The sequence below is a fragment of the Salvelinus alpinus genome, chromosome 9 (genome assembly GCF_045679555.1).
Source record: "Salvelinus alpinus chromosome 9, SLU_Salpinus.1, whole genome shotgun sequence".
NCBI classification, from domain to species: Eukaryota; Metazoa; Chordata; class Actinopteri; order Salmoniformes; family Salmonidae; genus Salvelinus; species Salvelinus alpinus.
In genome coordinates, this window is record NC_092094.1 from 5670151 (window position 1) to 5690299 (window position 20149).

Genomic DNA, 20149 nt, shown 5'->3' on the forward strand with positions numbered 1-20149 from the left:
TAGCCTAGCCTTCACAAGGCAATGAAGGGCCTCAGCACAGGTCTTTCTGTCCAGGATTTTTAAATGTTTCCTTTATTTAACCAGGCAAGTCAGTTAAGAACAAATTTTTATTTTCAATGATGGCTTAGGAACAGTGGGTTAACTGCCTTGTTCAGGAGCAGAACGACAGATTTTTACCTTGTCAGCTCGGGGATTCAATCTTGCAACCTTTCGGTTACTAGTCCAACGTTCTAACCACTAGGCTTGTAGCCAGGATGTGTTGAATAAAGTTGTTTTTCCTCTCTAGCCAGGATGTGTTGACTGAGGTTCCTTCACGGTTACTTTGTTTCTCAAAGGAGAAAGTGTTTGTGTGTTACTGTGTTGTAACTACTCACACCCCCTTTCTTTCCTATGAAAAGGCAGTAGTTTACCCGTGTAGTTGTACCAGACTCTGGGCAGTAGTTTACCAGAGGAGTTGTACCAGACTCTGGGCAGTAGTTTACCAGTGGAGTTGTACCAGACTCTGGGCTGTAGTTTACCAGAGGAGTTGTACCAGACTCTGGGCAGTAGTTTACCAGTGGAGTTGTACCAGACTCTGGGCAGTAGTTTACCAGTGGAGTTGTACCAGACTCTGGGCAGTAGTGTACCAGTGGAGTTGTACCAGACTCTGGACAGTAGTTTACCAGGGGAGTTGTACCAGACTCTGGGCAGTAGTTTACCAGAGGAGTTGTACCCGACTCTGGGCAGTAGTTTACCAGGGGAGTTGTACCAGACTCTGGGCAGTAGTTTACCAGTGGAGTTGTACCAGACTCTGGGCAGTAGTTTACCAGTGGAGTTGTACCAGACTCTGGGCAGTAGTTTACCAGAGGAGTTGTACCAGACTCTGGGCAGTAGTTTACCAGGGGAGTTGTACCAGACTCTGGGCAGTAGTTTACCAGTGGAGGTGTACCAGACTCTGGGCAGTAGTTTACCAGAGGAGTTGTACCAGACTCTGGGCAGTAGTTTACCAGAGGAGTTGTACCAGACTCTGGGCAGTAGTTTACCAGTGGAGTTGTACCAGACACTTGGCAGTAGTTTACCAGTGGAGTTGTACCAGACTCTGGGCAGTAGTTTACCAGTTGAGTTGTACCAGACTCTGGGCAGTAGTTTACCAGAGGAGTTGTACCAGACTCTGGGCAGTAGTTTACCAGTGGAGTTGTACCAGACTCTGGGCAGTAGTTTACCAGTGGAGTTGTACCAGACTCTGGGGAGTAGTTTACCAGAGGAGTTGTACCAGACTCTGGGCAGTAGTTTACCAGAGGAGGTGTACCAGACTCTGGGCAGTAGTTTACCAGAGGAGTTGTACCAGACTCTGGGCAGTAGTTTACCAGTGGAGTTGTACCAGACTCTGGGGAGTAGTTTACCAGAGGAGTTGTACCAGACTCTGGGCAGTAGTTTACCAGAGGAGTTGTACCAGACTCTGGGCAGTAGTTTACCAGTGGAGTTGTACCAGACTCTGGGCAGTAGTTTACCAGTGGAGTTGTACCAGACTCTGGGCAGTAGTTTACCAGAGGAGTTGTACCAGACTCTGGGCAGTAGTTTACCAGAGGAGTTGTACCAGACTCTGGGCAGTAGTTTACCAGTGGAGTCATTGGTCATGTAAAGAGGGAGGTTGGAGCTGCTCAGTAGTTCTGATCTCTCTGACCAGAGGCCACTGGTACCACCAGACCAGACCTCACATCACTTACCTCAGTTCTCTGTTTCTCTACCCAACAACAGAACCAAGCCTTCCTGATTCTCTGTTTCTCTACCCAACAACAGAACCAAGCCTTCCTGAGTCTCTGTTTCTCTACCCAACAACAGAACCAAGCCTTCCTGAGTCTCTGTTTCTCTACCCAACAACAGAACCAAGCCATCCTGATTCTCTCTGTTTCTCTACCCAACAACAGAACCAAGCCTTCCTGATTCTCTCTGTTTCTCTACACAACAACAGAACCAAGCCTTCCTGATTCTCTCTGTTTCTCTACCCAACAACAGAACCAAGCCTTCCTGATTCTCTCTGTTTCTCTACACAACAACAGAACCAAGCCTTCCTGATTCTCTCTGTTTCTCTACACAACAACAGAACCAAGCCTTCCTGATTCTCTCTGTTTCTCTACACAACAACAGAACCAAGCCTTCCTGATTCTCTCTGTTTCTCTACACAACAACAGAACCAAGCCTTCCTGATTCTCTCTGTTTCTCTACCCAACAACAGAACCAAGCCTTCCTGATTCTCTCTGTTTCTCTACCCAACAACAGAACCAAGCCTTCCTGATTCTCTCTGTTTCTCTACTCAACAACAGAACCAAGCCTTCCTGATTCTCTCTGTTTCTCTACCCAACAACAGAACCAAGCCTTCCTGATTCTCTCTGTTTCTCTGTTTCTCTACCCAACAACAGAACCAAGCCTTCCTGATTCTCTCTGTTTCTCTGTTTCTCTACCCAACAACAGAACCAAGCCTTCCTGATTCTCTCTGTTCTTCTACCCAACAACAGAACCAAGCCTTCCTGATTCTTTCTGTTTCTCTACCCAACAACAGAACCAAGCCATCCTGATTCTCTCTGTTTCTCTACCCAACAACAGAACCAAGCCTTCCTGATTCTCTCTGTTTCTCTACCCAACAACAGAACCAAGCCTTCCTGATTCTTTCTGTTTCTCTACCCAACAACAGAACATAGGCTTCCTGATTTCTTTGCTGATTTCACTGATTTAACAGATTTTCTTCACACATTTCACCACTTAAAACTTAAAACAGAATATATGTTTGTGCGTGATCATCTGAAGAATACTGTTTGTTGGCCTTGTCCCAGATTAGTTTGTGCTCTACAGCCAAGTCCGATGGTCATTATTTCGCCAAATGACAATAGGAATTGGCAAGACATCAGAAGCAGCTCTTGGACCAGGCTGTATGTTGTTTGCAGTTTGGGATAAATCATTCTGACCGGGTTAATAATCTGGGTTTGTCCAACCTTTACTGGTTCTCAGCCAGAGGCACAGTGAAGTGCACCTGGAGTACACATAATCCTCTCTCTCTCTCTCTCTCTCTCTCTCTCTCTCTCTCTCTCTCTCTCTCTCTCTCTCTCGCCCTTTCTCTCCTCTCTCTCTCTCGCTCCCGCCCTCCCTCTCTCTCTCTCGCCCTCTCGCTCCCGCCCTCCCTCCACCGCCCTCCCTCCCTCTCTCCTCGCCTCCATCACCTCAGATATACCTCCTCTCTAAAAATAGAGTACAAAGGACCAAGAGAAGAAAAAAACGAACGGTGACCTTCAAGGCCACAGTGCAGCCACACGCACAAGGTGGCAGGTAGCCTAGCGATTAGAGTGTTGAGCTAGTAACTGAAAGGTTGCTAGTTCGAATCCCCGAGCTGACAAGGTGAAAGATCTGTCGGTGCCCTTGAGCAAGGCACTTATAACCCTAATTGCTCTAAGGTTGTCATTTATAATGGCAGACCTTGGCCGTGACCCCTCTCTCTGAGAATGTATTTATTTATTTATATTAAGAACAAATTCTACCCCGGCCAAACCCTAACCCGGACGACGCTGGGCCAATTGTGCGCCGCCCTATGGGACTCCCAATCACATCCGGTTGTGATACAGCCTGGAATCGAACCAGGGTCTGTAGTGACGCCTCTAGCACTGAGATGCAGGGCCTTAGACCGCAGCAGCGCCTCTTCTCTGAAGGTCTCTCATGAAGAGTTAGGATATGCAACAACAAAACAAACACTTTGAAATAGGACAGATAAAAGCATCCAACACATCCTCATTATTATTATTGTTGTTGTTTATTTCCTTCTAATCTCTACGGCCTTTACATGTTGTCCACTGCAGTTAAACCGTTGAGGCGCATATATAGGTGATGCGTAGTATTTGTTGTATTGTACCACATCCCTGGTTCTGTGTTGGCTCAGTCGCTAAGAGTTAGGCACTAACAATGGCATGCCAGGTCCTGGGTTCCATTCCCGCAGGGATCACGTGCACATACATAAAATATATTCAACCAAAAAACAACAACTAAATGTTCTGTGTTTTTCTTCTTTTTTTTTGTCTCCAATCACAGAAGTCGTGAGGAGGAGAGGATCTTGAAGCCGACACCGGTACCAGCCAAGTTAGCAGAGGAGGTTCCTGCCCTGCCAAAACCCCTGGAGCAGCCGGTCACCAGGGAGGAGAAACAGTTACCACCTCTACCAGGTCAGAACCACTGCCAGTAACTAGTAGACCTAACCACTGCCAGTAACTAGTAGGCCTAACCACTGCCAGTAACTAGTAGGCCTAACCACTGCCAGTAACTAGTAGACCTAACCACTGCCAATAACTAGTAGGCCTAACCACTGCCAGTAACTAGTAGGCCTAACCACTGCCAGTAACTAGTAGGCCTAACCACTGCCAGTAACTAGTAGGCCTAACCACTGCCAGTAACTGCAGTAACTAGTAGGCCTAACCACTGCCAGTAACTAGAAGGCCTAACCACTGCCAGTAACTAGTAGGCCTAACCACTGCCAGTAACTAGTAGACATAACCACTGCCAGTAACTAGTAGGCCTAACCACTGCCAGTAACTGCAGTAACTAGTAGGCCTAACCACTGCCAGTAACTAGAAGGCCTAACCACTGCCAGTAACTAGTAGGCCTAACCACTGCCAGTAACTAGTAGGCCTAACCACTGCCAGTAACTAGTAGGCCTAACCACTGCCAGTAACTAGTAGGCCTAACCACTGCCAGTAACTAGTAGACCTATCCACTGCCAGTAACTAGTAGGCCTAACCACTGCCAGTAACTAGTAGACCTAACCACTGCCAGTAACTAGTAGGCCTAACCACTGCCAGTAACTGCAGTAACTAGTAGGCCTAACCACTGCCAGTAACTAGAAGGCCTAACCACTGCCAGTAACTAGTAGGCCTAACCACTGCCAGTAACTAGTAGACATAACCACTGCCAGTAACTAGTAGGCCTAACCACTGCCAGTAACTGCAGTAACTAGTAGGCCTAACCACTGCCAGTAACTAGAAGGCCTAACCACTGCCAGTAACTAGTAGGCCTAACCACTGCCAGTAACTAGTAGGCCTAACCACTGCCAGTAACTAGTAGGCCTAACCACTGCCAGTAACTAGTAGGCCTAACCACTGCCAGTAACTAGTAGACCTATCCACTGCCAGTAACTAGTAGGCCTAACCACTGCCAGTAACTAGTAGACCTAACCACTGCCAGTAACTAGTAGGCCTAACCACTGCCAGTAACTGCAGTAACTAGTAGGCCTAACCAATGCCAGTAACTAGAAGGCCTAACCACTGCCAGTAACTAGTAGGCCTAACCACTGCCAGTAACTAGTAGACCTATCCACTGCCAGTAATCTTTTAGGGGAGGCAAGCTTGTAACTGGAAAACCGCCGGTTCAAATCCCAAGTCCATCACGAAGCAATCTGTTGGGATTCCAAGTATCCTAGATGATGCCTTTGTGCCCTTGAAGAAGACACTTAAAGGGGCAATCTGTGATTGCTTCATCCATTAAAAAAAAAAAAAGTTTTTTTTTTAAATTAATTATATATACCCATTGATTCTTAAAGAATATAACTTATAAATGCTGAATGAGTAGGTTTGCAAATGGAAGGTGTATTACTGAAAACGTTCAGTGTTTATGTGTAAATTTACCGGAAGGAATTTTTGTTTATTTACATTTACATTTAAGTCATTTAGCAGACGCTCTTATCCAGAGCGATCATATCTCTTGGCCTTTTTGGTTTACTGCAGATTATCACAGGTGTTTATCTCCAGCCAAATATAGACAATAATACAATAAGATGATTTAAAAATGTACAAAATGATGACAAACCCATGAAATATTATTCTAAATATAAACCATCAACTTAGTGAATAACATTGGTGTTTTAATATGAGGGTGAATTATTATAATTTTTTTACACACTTTTATTTATTTTAATATGTCAATATGTCTTTGTTGTTTTGTCTCCAAACTGGTCAATAGTTAATTGAAAATAACGCCATTGTTGATTTAAATGCTTTTTTCATTTATTAGGCTATTTTCTCTTGAACCATCTGGTCTATCTACTAGAAACTCATGGACAATATGGACACAGATATAGAAAATGAATACTATATATGAATACTTTTTTTTTTCTTTTTTTAGTTATTCAAGTTTAAATTACCCAGGTTACCAGAATTACAGAAGATTCCGGTAACTTTGTAAATTACCGGTAGCTTTGCAACCTTACTCATGAACTTAGTTCAACTGTTGTACCCAATCAGAACCCAACAGAATGCTTGTTTTACTTCATTGTTTGTGAACAATGTCATTGGAAACACAAACTGTATAGCTTTAAAAAATATATATATATTTATATCATATTGATATCACGCATGGTCATTCCTTACATCCATAGCTCTGTGTGAGTTTCTCCCTTCCCTCAGCTTTTTACCGAAACAATGGCAGGGTGTCACTGTTATTGTTTGAACTGTAGATTGCTCCTTTAACCCATACAACGGTTTCAGTCCAGCTACCAAGGTTACATCTAAAAGCTTGCTATGCTGACACTGCTGTGTGCAGTGCTGTGCTTGGCTGAGGCTGCAGCCTACAGTTAGTTGGTTATAAACAGTGTGACTTGATGGACTCTGACGTTTCTCCTCCTGCCCTGCAGCCAGCAGCCTGCTGCGTCTCCTCCCAGATCAGGACACCATGTACTGTGTTGGTGTGGTGTCTCCTCCCAGTTCAGGGCACCATGTACTGTGTTGGTGTGGTGTCTCTTCCCAGATCAGGACACCATGTACTGTGTTGGTGTGGTGTCTCTTCCCAGATCAGGACACCATGTACTGTGTTGGTGTGGTGTCTCCTCCCAGTTCAGGGCACCATGTACTGTATTGGTGTGGTGTCTCCTCCCAGTTCAGGGCACCATGTACTGTATTGGTGTGGTGTCTCCTCCCAGATCAGGGCACCATGTACTGTGTTGGTGTGGTGTCTCCTCCCAGATCAGGACACCATGTACTGTGTTGGTGTGGTGTCTCCTCCCAGATCAGGACACCATGTACTGTGTTGGTGTGGTGTCTCCTCCCAGATCAGGACACCATGTACTGTGTTGGTGTGGTGTCTCCTCCCAGATCAGGGCACCATGTACTGTGTTGGTGTGGTGTCTCCTCCCAGATCAGGGCACCATGTACTGTGTTGGTGTGGTGTCTCCTCCCAGATCAGGGCACCATGTACTGTGTTGGTGTGGTGCCACTTCCCAGTTCAGGACACCATGTACTGTGTTGGTGTGGTGTCTCCTCCCAGATCAGGACACCATGTACTGTGTTGGTGTGGTGTCTCCTCCCAGATCAGGACACCATGTACTGTGTTGGTGTGGTGTCTATGACCTCCCAGATGTATTGTGGGTATTGAGATTAGGTTAGTGTGAAGGCCAGATGTATTGTGGGTATTGAGATTAGGTTAGTGTGAAGGCCAGAAGTATTGTGGGTATTGAGATTAGGTTAGTGTGAAGGCCAGATGTATTGTGGGTATTGAGATTAGGTTAGTGTGAAGGCCAGATGTATTGTGGGTATTGAGATTAGGTTAGTGTGAAGGCCAGATGTATTGTGGGTATTGAGATTAGGTTAGTGTGAAGGCCAGATGTATTGTGGGTATTGAGATTAGGTTAGTGTGAAGGCCAGATGTATTGTGGGTATTGAGATTAGGTTAGTGTGAAGGCCAGATGTATTGTGGTCTCTCTAACCTACATTTGAACCTCCATTCACTCTCTTGTGGGAATATTGTATGGATGTGTGTACACAGTACAGTTGATAGTGTGTGTGTGTGTGTTTCCTCAGAACCCAAGCCAGTATATGCCCAGCCAGGCCAGCCTGATGTGGACCTGCCAGTCAGTCCCGCTGATGCCCCTGTGCCAAGCGCTGCCCATGATGACAGTATCCTACGGTATGTAGAAGTATCTATTCACCTGTCTCTAACAGTATCCTACGGTATGTAGAAGTCTCCAACAGTATCCTACGGTATCCTACGGTATGTAGAAGTCTCCAACAGTATCCTACGGTATGTAGGAGTCTCTAACAGTATCCTACGGTATGTAGAAGTCTCTAACAGTACCCTACGGTATTTAGAAGTCTCTAACAGTATCCTACGGTATGTAGAAGTCTCTAACAGTATCCTACGGTATGTAGAAGTCTCTAACAGTATCCTACGGTATGTAGAAGTCTCTAACAGTATCCTACGGTATGTAGAAGTCTCTAACAGTATCCTACGGTATGTAGAAGTCTCTAACAGTATCCTACGGTATGTAGAAGTCTCTAACAGCATCCTACGGTATGTAGAAGTCTCTAACGGTATCCTACGGTATGTAGAAGTCTCTAACGGTATCCTACGGTATGTAGAAGTCTCTAACGGTATCATACGGTAATGTAGAAGTCTCTAACAGTATCCTACGGTATGTAGAAGTCTGTAACATTATCCTACGGTATGTAGAAGTCTGTAACAGTATCCTACGGTATGTAGAAGTCTCTAACATTATCCTACGGTATGTAGACGTCTCTAACATTATCCTACGGTATGTAGAAGTCTGTAACATTATCCTACGGTATGTAGAAGTCTCGAACAGTATCCTACGGTATGTAGAAGTCTCGAACAGTATCCTACGGTATGTGGAAGTCTAACAGCATCCTACGGTATGTAGAAGTCTCTAACAGTATCCTACGGTATGTAGAAGTCTCTAACGGTATCCTACGGTATGTAGAAGTCTGTAACAGTATCCTACGGTACCTCCAACCTTCCGTCCGGCTCAATATTACGACTAAATAATGTTTTAACGTCAATGATCTTTGGCAGGGGACATCATACAAATGTAATTCCTAGAAGGGACAAAGCCCCTTCGACCCTTGACTTGAATGGGAATAGCCATTCTAGAAAGACTATTTCTATGGGTGACACAACGTAAATATCCCAGAGTGGGTCATTAACTGTCTCTAAAACTGTCTTTCCTCTGTCCCCATCCCACCGTGTGTCCTCATTCCTCAGGCCGAGTATGAAGCTGGTGAAGTTTAAGAAGGGGGAGAGTGTGGGTCTGAGGCTGGCCGGGGGGAACGACGTGGGCATCTTTGTAGCAGGAGTCCTGGAGGACAGCCCAGCAGCTAAGGAGGGTCTGGAGGAGGGGGACCAAATTCTCAGGGTGAGACACGATACACCAGCAACGACACGCTCGCTACGGCAACGACGCGCTCACTACAGCAACACTAAGGTTGTCAGTTCAATTTCCACAGGGATCACGTACGCATACAAAACATGTATGTGCTCACTTTATTTTTATTTAACCTTTATTTAACTTGGCAAGTCAGTTAAGAACTAATTCTTATTTTCAATGACGGCCTACCGGGGAACAGTGGGTTAACTGCCTTGTTCATGGGGCAGAGCAACAGGTTTTTACCTTGTCAGCTCAGGGGATTCGATCTAGCAACCTTTCAGTTACTAGTCCAACGCTCTCACCACTAGGTTACCTGCCGTCCCTACCCTCTAACCACTAGGTTACCTGCCGCCCCTACCCTCTAACCACTAGGTTACCTGCCGTCCCTACCCTCTAACCACTAGGTTACCTGCCGTCCCTACCCTCTAACCACTAGGTTACCTGCCGTCCCTACCCTCTAACCACTAGGTTACCTGCCGTCCCTACCCTCTAACCACTAGGTTACCTGCCGTCCCTACCCTCTAACCACTAGGTTACCTGCCGTCCCTACCCTCTAACGACTAGGTTACCTGCCGTCCCTACCCTCTAACCACTAGGTTACCTGCCGCCCCCCTCTAACGACTAGGTTACCTGCCGTCCCTACCCTCTAACCACTAGGCTACCTGCCGTCCTTACCCTCTAACATCTAGGCTACCTGCCGTCCCCGGAGGAGGGACCACTAGGCTACCTGTATCAGGCTACCTGCCGTCCCTACCCTCTAACCACTAGGCTACCTGCCGTCCCTACCCTCTAACCACTAGGCTACCTGCCGTCCCTACCCTCTAACCACTAGGCTACCTGCCGCCCCCCTCTAACCACTAGGTTACCTGCCGTCCCTACCCTCTAACCACTAGGTTACCTGCCGTCCCTACCGTCTAACCACTAGGTTACCTGCCGTCCCTACCCTCTAACCACTAGGCTACCTGCCGTCCCTAACCTCTAACCACTAGGCTACCTGCCGTCCCTACCCTCTAACCACTAGGTTACCTGCCGTCCCTACCCTCTAACCACTAGGCTACCTGCCGTCCCTCCACTCTAACCACTAGGTTACCTGCCGCCCCTACCCTCTAACCACTAGGCTACCTGCCGTCCCTACCCTCTAACCACTAGGCTACCTGCCGTCCCCGGAGGAGGGACCACTAGGCTACCTGTATCAGGCTACCTGCCGTCCCTACCCTCTAACCACTAGGCTACCTGTCGTCCTTACCCTCTAACATCTAGGCTACCTGCCGTCCCCGGAGGAGGGACCACTAGGCTACCTGTATCAGGCTACCTGCCGTCCCTACCCTCTAACCACTAGGCTACCTGCCGTCCCTACCCTCTAACCACTAGGCTACCTGCCGTCCCTACCCTCTAACCACTAGGCTACCTGCCGCCCCCCTCTAACCACTAGGTTACCTGCCGTCCCTACCCTCTAACCACTAGGTTACCTGCCGTCCCTACCGTCTAACCACTAGGTTACCTGCCGTCCCTACCCTCTAACCACTAGGCTACCTGCCGTCCCTACCCTCTAACCACTAGGCTACCTGCCGTCCCTACCCTCTAACCACTAGGTTACCTGCCGTCCCTACCCTCTAACCACTAGGCTACCTGCCGTCCCTCCACTCTAACCACTAGGTTACCTGCCGCCCCTACCCTCTAACCACTAGGCTACCTGCCGTCCCTACCCTCTAACCACTAGGCTACCTGCCGTCCCCGGAGGAGGGACCACTAGGCTACCTGTATCAGGCTACCTGCCGTCCCTACCCTCTAACCACTAGGCTACCTGCCGTCCTTACCCTCTAACATCTAGGCTACCTGCCGTCCCCGGAGGAGGGACCACTAGGCTACCTGTATCAGGCTACCTGCCGTCCCTACCCTCTAACCACTAGGCTACCTGCCGTCCCTACCCTCTAACCACTAGGCTACCTGCCGCCCCCCTCTAACCACTAGGTTACCTGCCGTCCCTACCCTCTAACCACTAGGTTACCTGCCGTCCCTACCGTCTAACCACTAGGTTACCTGCCGTCCCTACCCTCTAACCACTAGGCTACCTGCCGTCCCTACCCTCTAACCACTAGGTTACCTGCCGTCCCTACCCTCTAACCACTAGGCTACCTGCCGTCCTTACCCTCTAACGACTAGGTTACCTGCCGTCCCTACCCTCTAACGACTAGGTTACCTGCCGTCCCTACCCTCTAACCACTAGGCTACCTGCCGTCCTTACCCTCTAACATCACTAGGTTACCTGCCGTCCCTACCGTCTAACCACTAGGTTACCTGCCGCCCCTAACCTCTAACCACTAGGTTACCTGCCGTCCCTACCCTCTAACCACTAGGTTACCTGCCGTCCCTACCCTCTAACCACTAGGCTACCTGCCGTCCCTACCCTCTAACCACTAGGTTACCTGCCGCCCCCCTCTAACCACTAGGCTACCTGCCGTCCCTACCCTCTAACCACTAGGTTACCTGCCGTCCCTACCCTCTAACCACTAGGTTACCTGCCGTCCCTACCCTCTAACCACTAGGTTACCTGCCGTCCCTACCCTCTAACCACTAGGTTACCTGCCGTCCCTACCCTCTAACCACTAGGCTACCTGCCGTCCCTACCCTCTAACCACTAGGTTACCTGCCGTCCCTACCCTCTAACCACTAGGTTACCTGCCGCCCCCCTCTAACGACTAGGTTACCTGCCGTCCCTACCCTCTAACCACTAGGTTACCTGCCGTCCCTACCCTTTAGAGGGTAATATAATTGTTTGCCGTGTCAATATGATCCCCATCAGAATAACATGCTGTGTATCCTAACGTGGAAATGCCTACGATTCAGGGCTCCCGTCGTGGCGCAGCGGTCTAAAGGCCCTGCATCTCAGTGCAAGAGGCGTCACTACAGTCCCTGGTTCAAATCCAGGTTGTATCACATCCGGGCCGTGATTGGGAGTCCCATAGGGCGGCGCACAATTGGCCCCAGCGTCGTCTGGGTTTGGCCCGGTCGGTAGGCCGTCATTGTAAATAAGAATTTATTCATAACTGACTTTGTTAAATTAAGGTTAAATAAACATGAATTAAATCAATGCCATCAGCTATTGAGTTTCACTCCAGTATTATATAGTTCCCACTGGAATTAAATAAATATTAAAACATTTGAGATGTTTCATACACTAGCAAATCTGTGTTGACACACTAAAACAGACTAAAGGTTTACAGGGGAAAATGCTGTAACGTACCACTGGTTTACATCTCACTGTTCGTCCCAAATGAAAGCCTATTCCTTAAATAGTGCACTACTTTTGTCTAGAGCCTATAGGGATCTGGTCTAAAGTAGTGCACTCTAAAGGGAAAAGGGTGCCATGTGGAACAAGCCCAAAGCTTTTCCTTCGCTGGTTGATTTAATGGTTTGAAACAACCGGCTGCTCCAAGATTCCTGCTCTTTCAGAGTCGATCTCCTAGCAATGTGCTCACACAAAAACAGTGTCTCTCTAGATCTCTCTCTCTCCTCCCTCCTCCACCCCCTCCTCTCTCCTCCCTCCTCCACCCCCTCCTCTCTCGCTCCCTCCTCCACCCCCTCCTCTCTCCTCCCTCCTCCACCCCCTCCTCTCTCCTCCCTCCTCCACCCCCTCCTCTCTCCTCCCTCCTCCACCCCCTCCTTTCTCCTCCCTCCTCCACCACCTCCTCTCTCCTCCCTCCTCCACCCCCTCCTCTCTCGCTCCCTCCTCCACCCCCTCCTTTCTCCTCCCTCCTTCACCCCCTCCTCTCTCCTCCCTCCTCCACCCCCTCCTCTCCTCCCTCCTCCACCCCCTCCTCTCTTCTCCCTCCTCCACCCCCTCCTCTCTCCTCCCTCCTCCACCCCCTCCTCTCTCGCTCCCTCCTCCACCCCCTCCTTTCTCCTCCCTCCTCCACCCCCTCCTCTCTCCTCCCTCCTCCACCCCCTCCTCTCTCCTCCCTCCTCCACCCCCTCCTCTCTCCTCCCTCCTCCACCCCCTCCTTTCTCCTCCCTCCTCCACCACCTCCTCTCTCCTCCCTCCTCCACCCCCTCCTCTCTCGCTCCCTCCTCCACCCCCTCCTTTCTCCTCCCTCCTTCACCCCCTCCTCTCTCCTCCCTCCTCCACCCCCTCCTCTCCTCCCTCCTCCACCCCCTCCTCTCTCCTCCCTCCTCCACCCCCTCCTCTCTCGCTCCCTCCTCCACCCCCTCCTTTCTCCTCCCTCCTCCACCCCCTCCTCTCTCCTCCCTCCTCCACCCCCTCCTCTCTCCTCCCTCCTCCACCCCCTCCTCTCTCGCTCCCTCCTCCACCCCCTCCTCTCTCCTCCCTCCTCCACCCCCTCCTCTCTCCTCCCTCCTCCACCCCCTCCTCTCTCCTCCCTCCTCCACCCCCTCCTTTCTCCTCCCTCCTCCACCACCTCCTCTCTCCTCCCTCCTCCACCCCCTCCTCTCTCGCTCCCTCCTCCACCCCCTCCTTTCTCCTCCCTCCTTCACCCCCTCCTCTCTCCTCCCTCCTCCACCCCCTCCTCTCCTCCCTCCTCCACCCCCTCCTCTCTTCTCCCTCCTCCACCCCCTCCTCTCTCCTCCCTCCTCCACCCCCTCCTCTCTCGCTCCCTCCTCCACCCCCTCCTTTCTCCTCCCTCCTCCACCCCCTCCTCTCTCCTCCCTCCTCCACCCCCTCCTCTCTTCTCCCTCCTCCACCCCTCCTCTCTCCTCCCTCCTCCACCCCCTCCTCTCTCGCTCCCTCCTCCACCCCCTCCTTTCTCCTCCCTCCTCTCTTCCCCCTCCTCTCTCCTCCCTCCTCCACCCCCTCCTCTTCCCCCTCCTCTCTCCTCCCTCCTCCACCCCCTCCTCTCTCCTCCCTCCTCCACCCCCTCATCTCTCCTCCCTCCTCCACCCCCTCCTCTCTCCTCCCTCCTCCACCCCCTCCTCTCTCCTCCCTCCTCCACCCCCTGCTCTCTCCTCCTTTCTCCACCCCCTCCTTTCTCCTCCCTCCTCCACCCCTCATCTCTTCTCCCTCCTATACCCCCTCCTCTCTCCTTCCTCCTCCACCCCATCCTCCTCTCCTTCCTCTCTCTCTCTCCCTCCTTCACACCCTCATCTCTCCTCTTTCCTCCACCCCCCCTCCCTCTCTCTCTCTCTCCTTCACACTCTCTCCTCCAACCCTTCTTCCCTCTCTCTCTCTCCCTCCTTCACGCCCTCATCTCTCCTCTCTCCTCCAACCCCTCTTCCCTCTCTCTCTCTCTCCTTCACACTCTAGTCTCTCTTCTCCAACCCTTCTTCCCTCTCTCTCTCTCCCTCCTTCACGCCCTCATCTCTCCTCTCTCCTCCAACCCCTCTTCCCTCTCTCTCTTTCTCTGCCCCATTTCTCTTCTTCCCTCAGAGCCGAATATCTTTTCCTGTTTCTACTCCTCCACTCCTCCCTCCGAGCATAATGTGTAATGGCGTGGATCTTAGTTCATAGTACACCCCCTCCTCCACCCCCTCTTCTCTTCTCCCTCCTCCACCCCTTCTCCACCCCCTCTTCTCTTCTCCCTCCTCCACCCCTCCTCTCTTCTCCCTCTTCCACCCCCTCCTCTCTTCTCCCTCCTCACCCCTCCTCTCTCCTCCACCCCCTCCTCTCTCCTCCACCCCCTCCTCTCTCCTCCACCCCCTCCTCCCTCCTCCACCCCCTCCTCCCTCCTCCACCCCCTCCTCTCTTCTCTCTCCTCCACCCCCTCCTCCCTCCTCCACCCCCTCCTCTCTCCTCCCTCCTCCATCCCCTCCTCTCTTCTCCCTCCTCCACCCCCTCCTCTCTTCTCCCTCTTCCACCCCCTCCTCTCTTCTCCCTCCTCCACCCCCTCCTCTCTTCTCCCTCCTCCACCCCCTCCTCTCTTCTCCCTCCTCCACCCCCTCCTCCCTCCTCCACCCCCTCCTCTCCACCCCCTCCTCCACCCCCTCCTCTCTCCTCCCTCCTCCACCCCCTCCTCTCTTCTCCCTCCTCCACCCCCTCCTCTCTTCTCCCTCCTCCACCCCCTCCTCTCTTCTCCCTCCTCCACCCCCTCTTCCACCCCCTCTTCTCTTCTCCCTCCTCACCCCCTCCTCTCTCCTCCACCCCTCCTCCCTCCTCCACCCCCTCCTCCACCCCCTCCTCTCTTCTCCCTCCTTCACCCCCTCCTCTCTTCTCCCTCCTCCACCCCCTCTTCTCTTCTCCCTCCTTCACCCCCTCCTCTCTTCTCCCTCCTCCACCCCCTCCTCTCTCCTCCCTCCTCCACCCCCTCCTCTCTTCTCCCTCCTCCACCCCCTCCTCTCTCCTCCCTCCTCCACCCCCTCCTCCACCCCCTCCTTAGTTTATAGTACAAGGTCAGGGTTATAGTCACCAGGGCTAATGCTGAAGGAACCAAGACATGAGGATGTTGTGGAGACATGTAGACCAACAGCACTATTGACTCGTGGCCTGTTAAAGATGCTGTAACATATGACAGGCCTGTCAACTGTATGTGATCCCTGGGGGAAATGAATCCTCTATCTTTTTCCATGCCATGAATTAACACTTATCCACACAACCTTTTACATAGATAACTAGATAACTAACGTCATCAACATGACAAGGAACAGCCCTGTACATGTCCTCTGCTTTCCAAGGCCCACATCATCAAAATCAAATCAAATGTTATTTGTCACATGTGCCGAAAACAACAGGTGTCCTCCTTCACCTTACAGTGAAATGCTGACTGACAAGCCCTTAACCAACAATGCTTTTAGAAGTTAAGAAAAAAAGAAGTGTTAAGTAAAAAAAAAAAAAAAAAAAAAAAAAGTAACTTATATAATTAAACAGCAGCAGTAAAATAATCAAGCTGGGCTATATACAGGGTGTTACGGTACAGAGTCAATGTGGAGGCTATATACAGGGTGTTACGGTACAGAGTCAATGTGGAGGCTATATACAGGGTGTTACGGTACAGAGTCAATGTGGAGGCTATATACAGGGTGTTACGGTACAGAGTCAATGTGGAGGCTATATACAGGGTGTTACGGTACAGAGTCAATGTGGAGGCTATATACAGGGTGTTACGGTACAGAGTCAATGTGGAGGCTATATACAGGGTGTTACGGTACAGAGTCAATGTGGAGGCTATATACAGGGTGTACCGGTACAGAGTCAATGTGGAGGCTATATACAGGCTGTTACGGTACAGAGTCAATGTGGAGGCTATATACAGGGTGTTACGGTACAGAGTCAATGTGGAGGCTATATACAGGGTGTTACGGTACAGAGTCAATGTGGAGGCTATATACAGGGTGTTACGGTACAGAGTCAATGTGGAGGCTATATACAGGGTGTTATGGTACAGAGTCAATGTGGAGGCTATATACAGGGTGTTACGGTACAGAGCCAATGTGGAGGCTATATACAGGGTGTTACGGTACAGAGCCAAGTGGAGGCTATATACAGGGTGTTACGGTACAGAGTCAATGTGGAGGCTATATACAGGGTGTAACGGTACAGAGTCAATGTGGAGGCTATATACAGGGTGTTACGGTACAGAGTCAATGTGCGGGGGCACCGGTTAGTCGAGGTAATATGTTCATGTACGGAAGAGTTAAATTGACTATGCATAGATTATAAACAGTTAGTAGCAGCAGCGTAAAAGAGGGGTCCGGGTAGCCGTGTGATTAGCTGTTCAGGAGTCTTACGGCTTGGGGGGTAGAAGCTGTTAAGAAGCCTTTTGGACCTAGACTTGGCTCTCCGGTACCGCTTGCCGTGCGGTAGCAGAGAGAACAGTCTATGACTAGGGTGGCTGGAGTTTTTGACAATTTTTAGGGCCTTCCTCTGACACCGCCTGGTGTAGAGGTCCTGGATGGCAGAAAGCTTGGCCCCAGTGATGTACTGGGCCGTACACACTACCCTCAGCAGTGCCTTGCGGTCGGAGGTCGAGCAGTTGCCATACCAGGCAGTGATGCAACCAGTCAGGATGCTCTCGATGGTGCAGCTGTAGAACCTTTTGAAGATCTGAGGACCCATGCCAAATCTTTTCAGTCTCCTGGGGGGGGGAAATAGGTTTTGTCGTGCCCTCTACACGACTGTCATGTTCAACATGACAAGGAACAGCCCTTAACATGTCCTCGAAGGCCCACATCATCAACATGTTCAACATGACAAGGAACGTGTATTGTGCTGTGATCTGTTATAGATTCTACAATCCACAACGTAGGCTATATGAAACGTTGAGCGAATAACCTTAAATCTCCTTTCCCATGGTCACCGTTGGACAATCTTCCTATTTTCTTCCTCCTTCCAGGTTAATAATGTGGATTTTGCTAATATAATCCGAGAAGAGGCGGTGCTGTTCCTCCTTGACCTCCCTAAAGGTGAAGAGGTCACCATCCTGGCCCAGAAGAAGAAGGATGGTGAGTACGGGAGGACGAGAGGAAATCAAATCAAAATCAAATTTTATTTTATTTGTCACATACACATGGTTAGCAGATGTTAATGCGAGTGTAGCGAAATGTTTGTGCTTCTAGTTCTGAAAATGCAGTAATAACCAACAAGTAATCTAACCTAACAATTCCACAACTACTACCTTATACACACAAGTGTAAAGGGATAAAGAATATGTACATAAAGATATATGAATGAGTGATGGTACAGAACGGCATAGGCAAGATGCAGTAGATGGTATAGAGTACAGTCTATACATATGAGATGAGTAATGTAGGGTATGTAAACATAAAGTGGCATAGTTTAAAGTGGCTAGTGATACATGTATTACATAAAGATGGCAAGATGCAGTAGATGATATAGAGTACAGTATATACATATACATATGAGATGAGTAATGTAGGTTATGTAAACATTATATTAAGTGGCATTGTTTAAAGTGGCTAGTGATACATTTTTACATAATTTCCATCAATTCCCATTATTAAAGTGGCTGGAGTTGAGTCAGTATGTTGGCAGCGGCCACTAAATGTTAGTGGTGGCTGTTTAACAGTCTGATGGCCTTGAGATAGAAGCTGTTTTTCAGTCTCTCGGTCCCTGCTTTGATGCACCTGTACTGACCTCGCCTTCTGGATGATAGCGGGATGAACAGGCAGTGGCTCGGGTGGTTGTTGTCCTTGATGATCTTTATGGCCTTCCTGTGACATCGGGTGGTGTAGGTGTCCTGGAGGGCAGGTAGTTTGCCCCCGGTGATGCGTTGCGCAGACCTCACTACCCTCTGGAGAGCCTTACGGTTGTGGGCGGAGCAGTTGCCGTACCAGGCGGTGATACAGCCCGACAGGATGCTCTCGATTGTGCATCTGTAGAAGTTTGTGAGTGCTTTTGGTGACAAGCCGAATTTCTTCAGCCTCCTGAGGTTGAAGAGGCGCTGCTGCGCCTTCTTCACAACGCTGTCTGTGTGGGTGGACCAATTCAGTTTGTCCGTGATGTGTACACCGAGGAACTTAAAACTTTCCACCTTCTCCACTACTGTCCCGTCGATGTGGATAGGGGGGTGCTCCCTCTGCTGTTTCCTGAAGTCCACAATCATCTCCTTTGTTTTGTTGACGTTGAGTGTGAGGTTATTTTCCTGACACCACACTCCGAGGGCTCTCACCTCCTCCCTGTAGGCCGTCTCGTCGTTGTTGGTAATCAAGCCTACCACTGTAGTGTCGTCCGCAAACTTGATGATTGAGTTGGAGGCGTGCATGGCCACGCAGTCGTGGGTGAACAGGGAGTACAGGAGAGGGCTCAGAACGCACCCTTGTGGGGCCCCAGTGTTGAGGATCAGCGGGGTGGAGATGTTGTTACCTACCCTCACCACCTGGGGGCGGCCCGTCAGGAAGTCCAGGACCCAGTTGCACAGGGCGGGGTCGAGACCCAGGGTCTCGAGCTTGATGACGAGTTTGGAGGGTACTATGGTGTTAAATGCTGAGCTGTAGTCGATGAACAGCATTCTCACATAGGTATTCCTCTTGTCCAGATGGGATAGGGCAGTGTGCAGTGTGGTTGCGATTGCGTCGTCTGTGGACCTATTGGGTCGGTAAGCAAATTGGAGTGGGTCTAGGGTGTCAGGTAGGGTGGAGGTGATATGGTCCTTGACTAGTCTCTCAAAGCACTTCATGATGACGGAAGTGAGTGCTACGGGGCGGTAGTCGTTTAGCTCAGTTACCTTAGCTTTCTTGGGAACAGGAACAATGGTGGCCCTCTTGAAGCATGTGGGAACAGCAGACTGGGATAAGGATTGATTGAATATGTCCTTAAACACACCAGCCAGCTGGTCTGCGCATGCTCTGAGGACGCGGCTGGGAATGCCGTCTGGGCCTGCAGCCTTGCGAGGGTTAACACGTTTAAATGTTTTACTCACCTCGGCTGCAGTGAAGGAGAGCCCGCAGGTTTTGGTAGCGGGCCGTGTCAGTGGCACTGTATTGTCCTCAAAGCGAGCAAAAAAGTTATTTAGTCTGTCTGGGAGCAAGACATCCTGGTCCGCGGCGGGGCTGGTTTTCTTTTTGTAATCCGTGATTGACTGTAGACCCTGCCACATACCTCTTGTGTCTGAGCTGTTGAATTGCGACTCTACTTTGTCTCTATACTGGCACTTAGCTTGTTTGATTGCCTTGCGGAGGGAATAGCTACACTGTTTGTATTCGGTCATGTTTCCGGTCACCTTGCCCTGGTTAAAAGCAGTGGTTCGCGCTTTCAGTTTCATGCGAATGCTGCCATCAATCCACGGTTTCTGGTTTGGGAATGTTTTAATCGTTGCTGTGGGTACGACATCGTCAATGCACTTCCTAATGAACTCGCTCACCGAATCAGCGTATTCGTCAATGTTGTTGTTGGACGCAATGCGGAACATATCCCAATCCACGTGATCGACGCAGTCTTGAAACGTGGAATCAGATTGGTCGGACCAGCGTTGAACAGACCTGAGCGCGGGAGCTTGCTGTTTTAGTTTCTGTTTGTAGGCTGGAAGCAACAACTGGATGAATCACAGACTGAGGACTGGTCCCCTTCACTCCATCCCT

General features: G+C 50.0%; 1 protein-coding gene across 11 annotated transcripts in view; it reads left to right on the top strand.

Moving 5' to 3' along the window:
* The window catches only part of LOC139584203 (tight junction protein ZO-1-like), a 284921-nt gene that overhangs the window by 220745 nt on the left and 44027 nt on the right, over positions 1 to 20149 (top strand). For all 11 annotated transcript variants that reach the window (XM_071415765.1, XM_071415767.1, XM_071415768.1 and 8 more), the window contains 4 exons: positions 4054 to 4184; positions 7806 to 7911; positions 9004 to 9154; positions 17446 to 17554. In XM_071415765.1, the coding sequence (XP_071271866.1) occupies positions 4054 to 4184; positions 7806 to 7911; positions 9004 to 9154; positions 17446 to 17554 (497 nt within the window). The remainder of the gene's footprint in view (positions 1 to 4053; positions 4185 to 7805; positions 7912 to 9003; positions 9155 to 17445; positions 17555 to 20149) is intronic.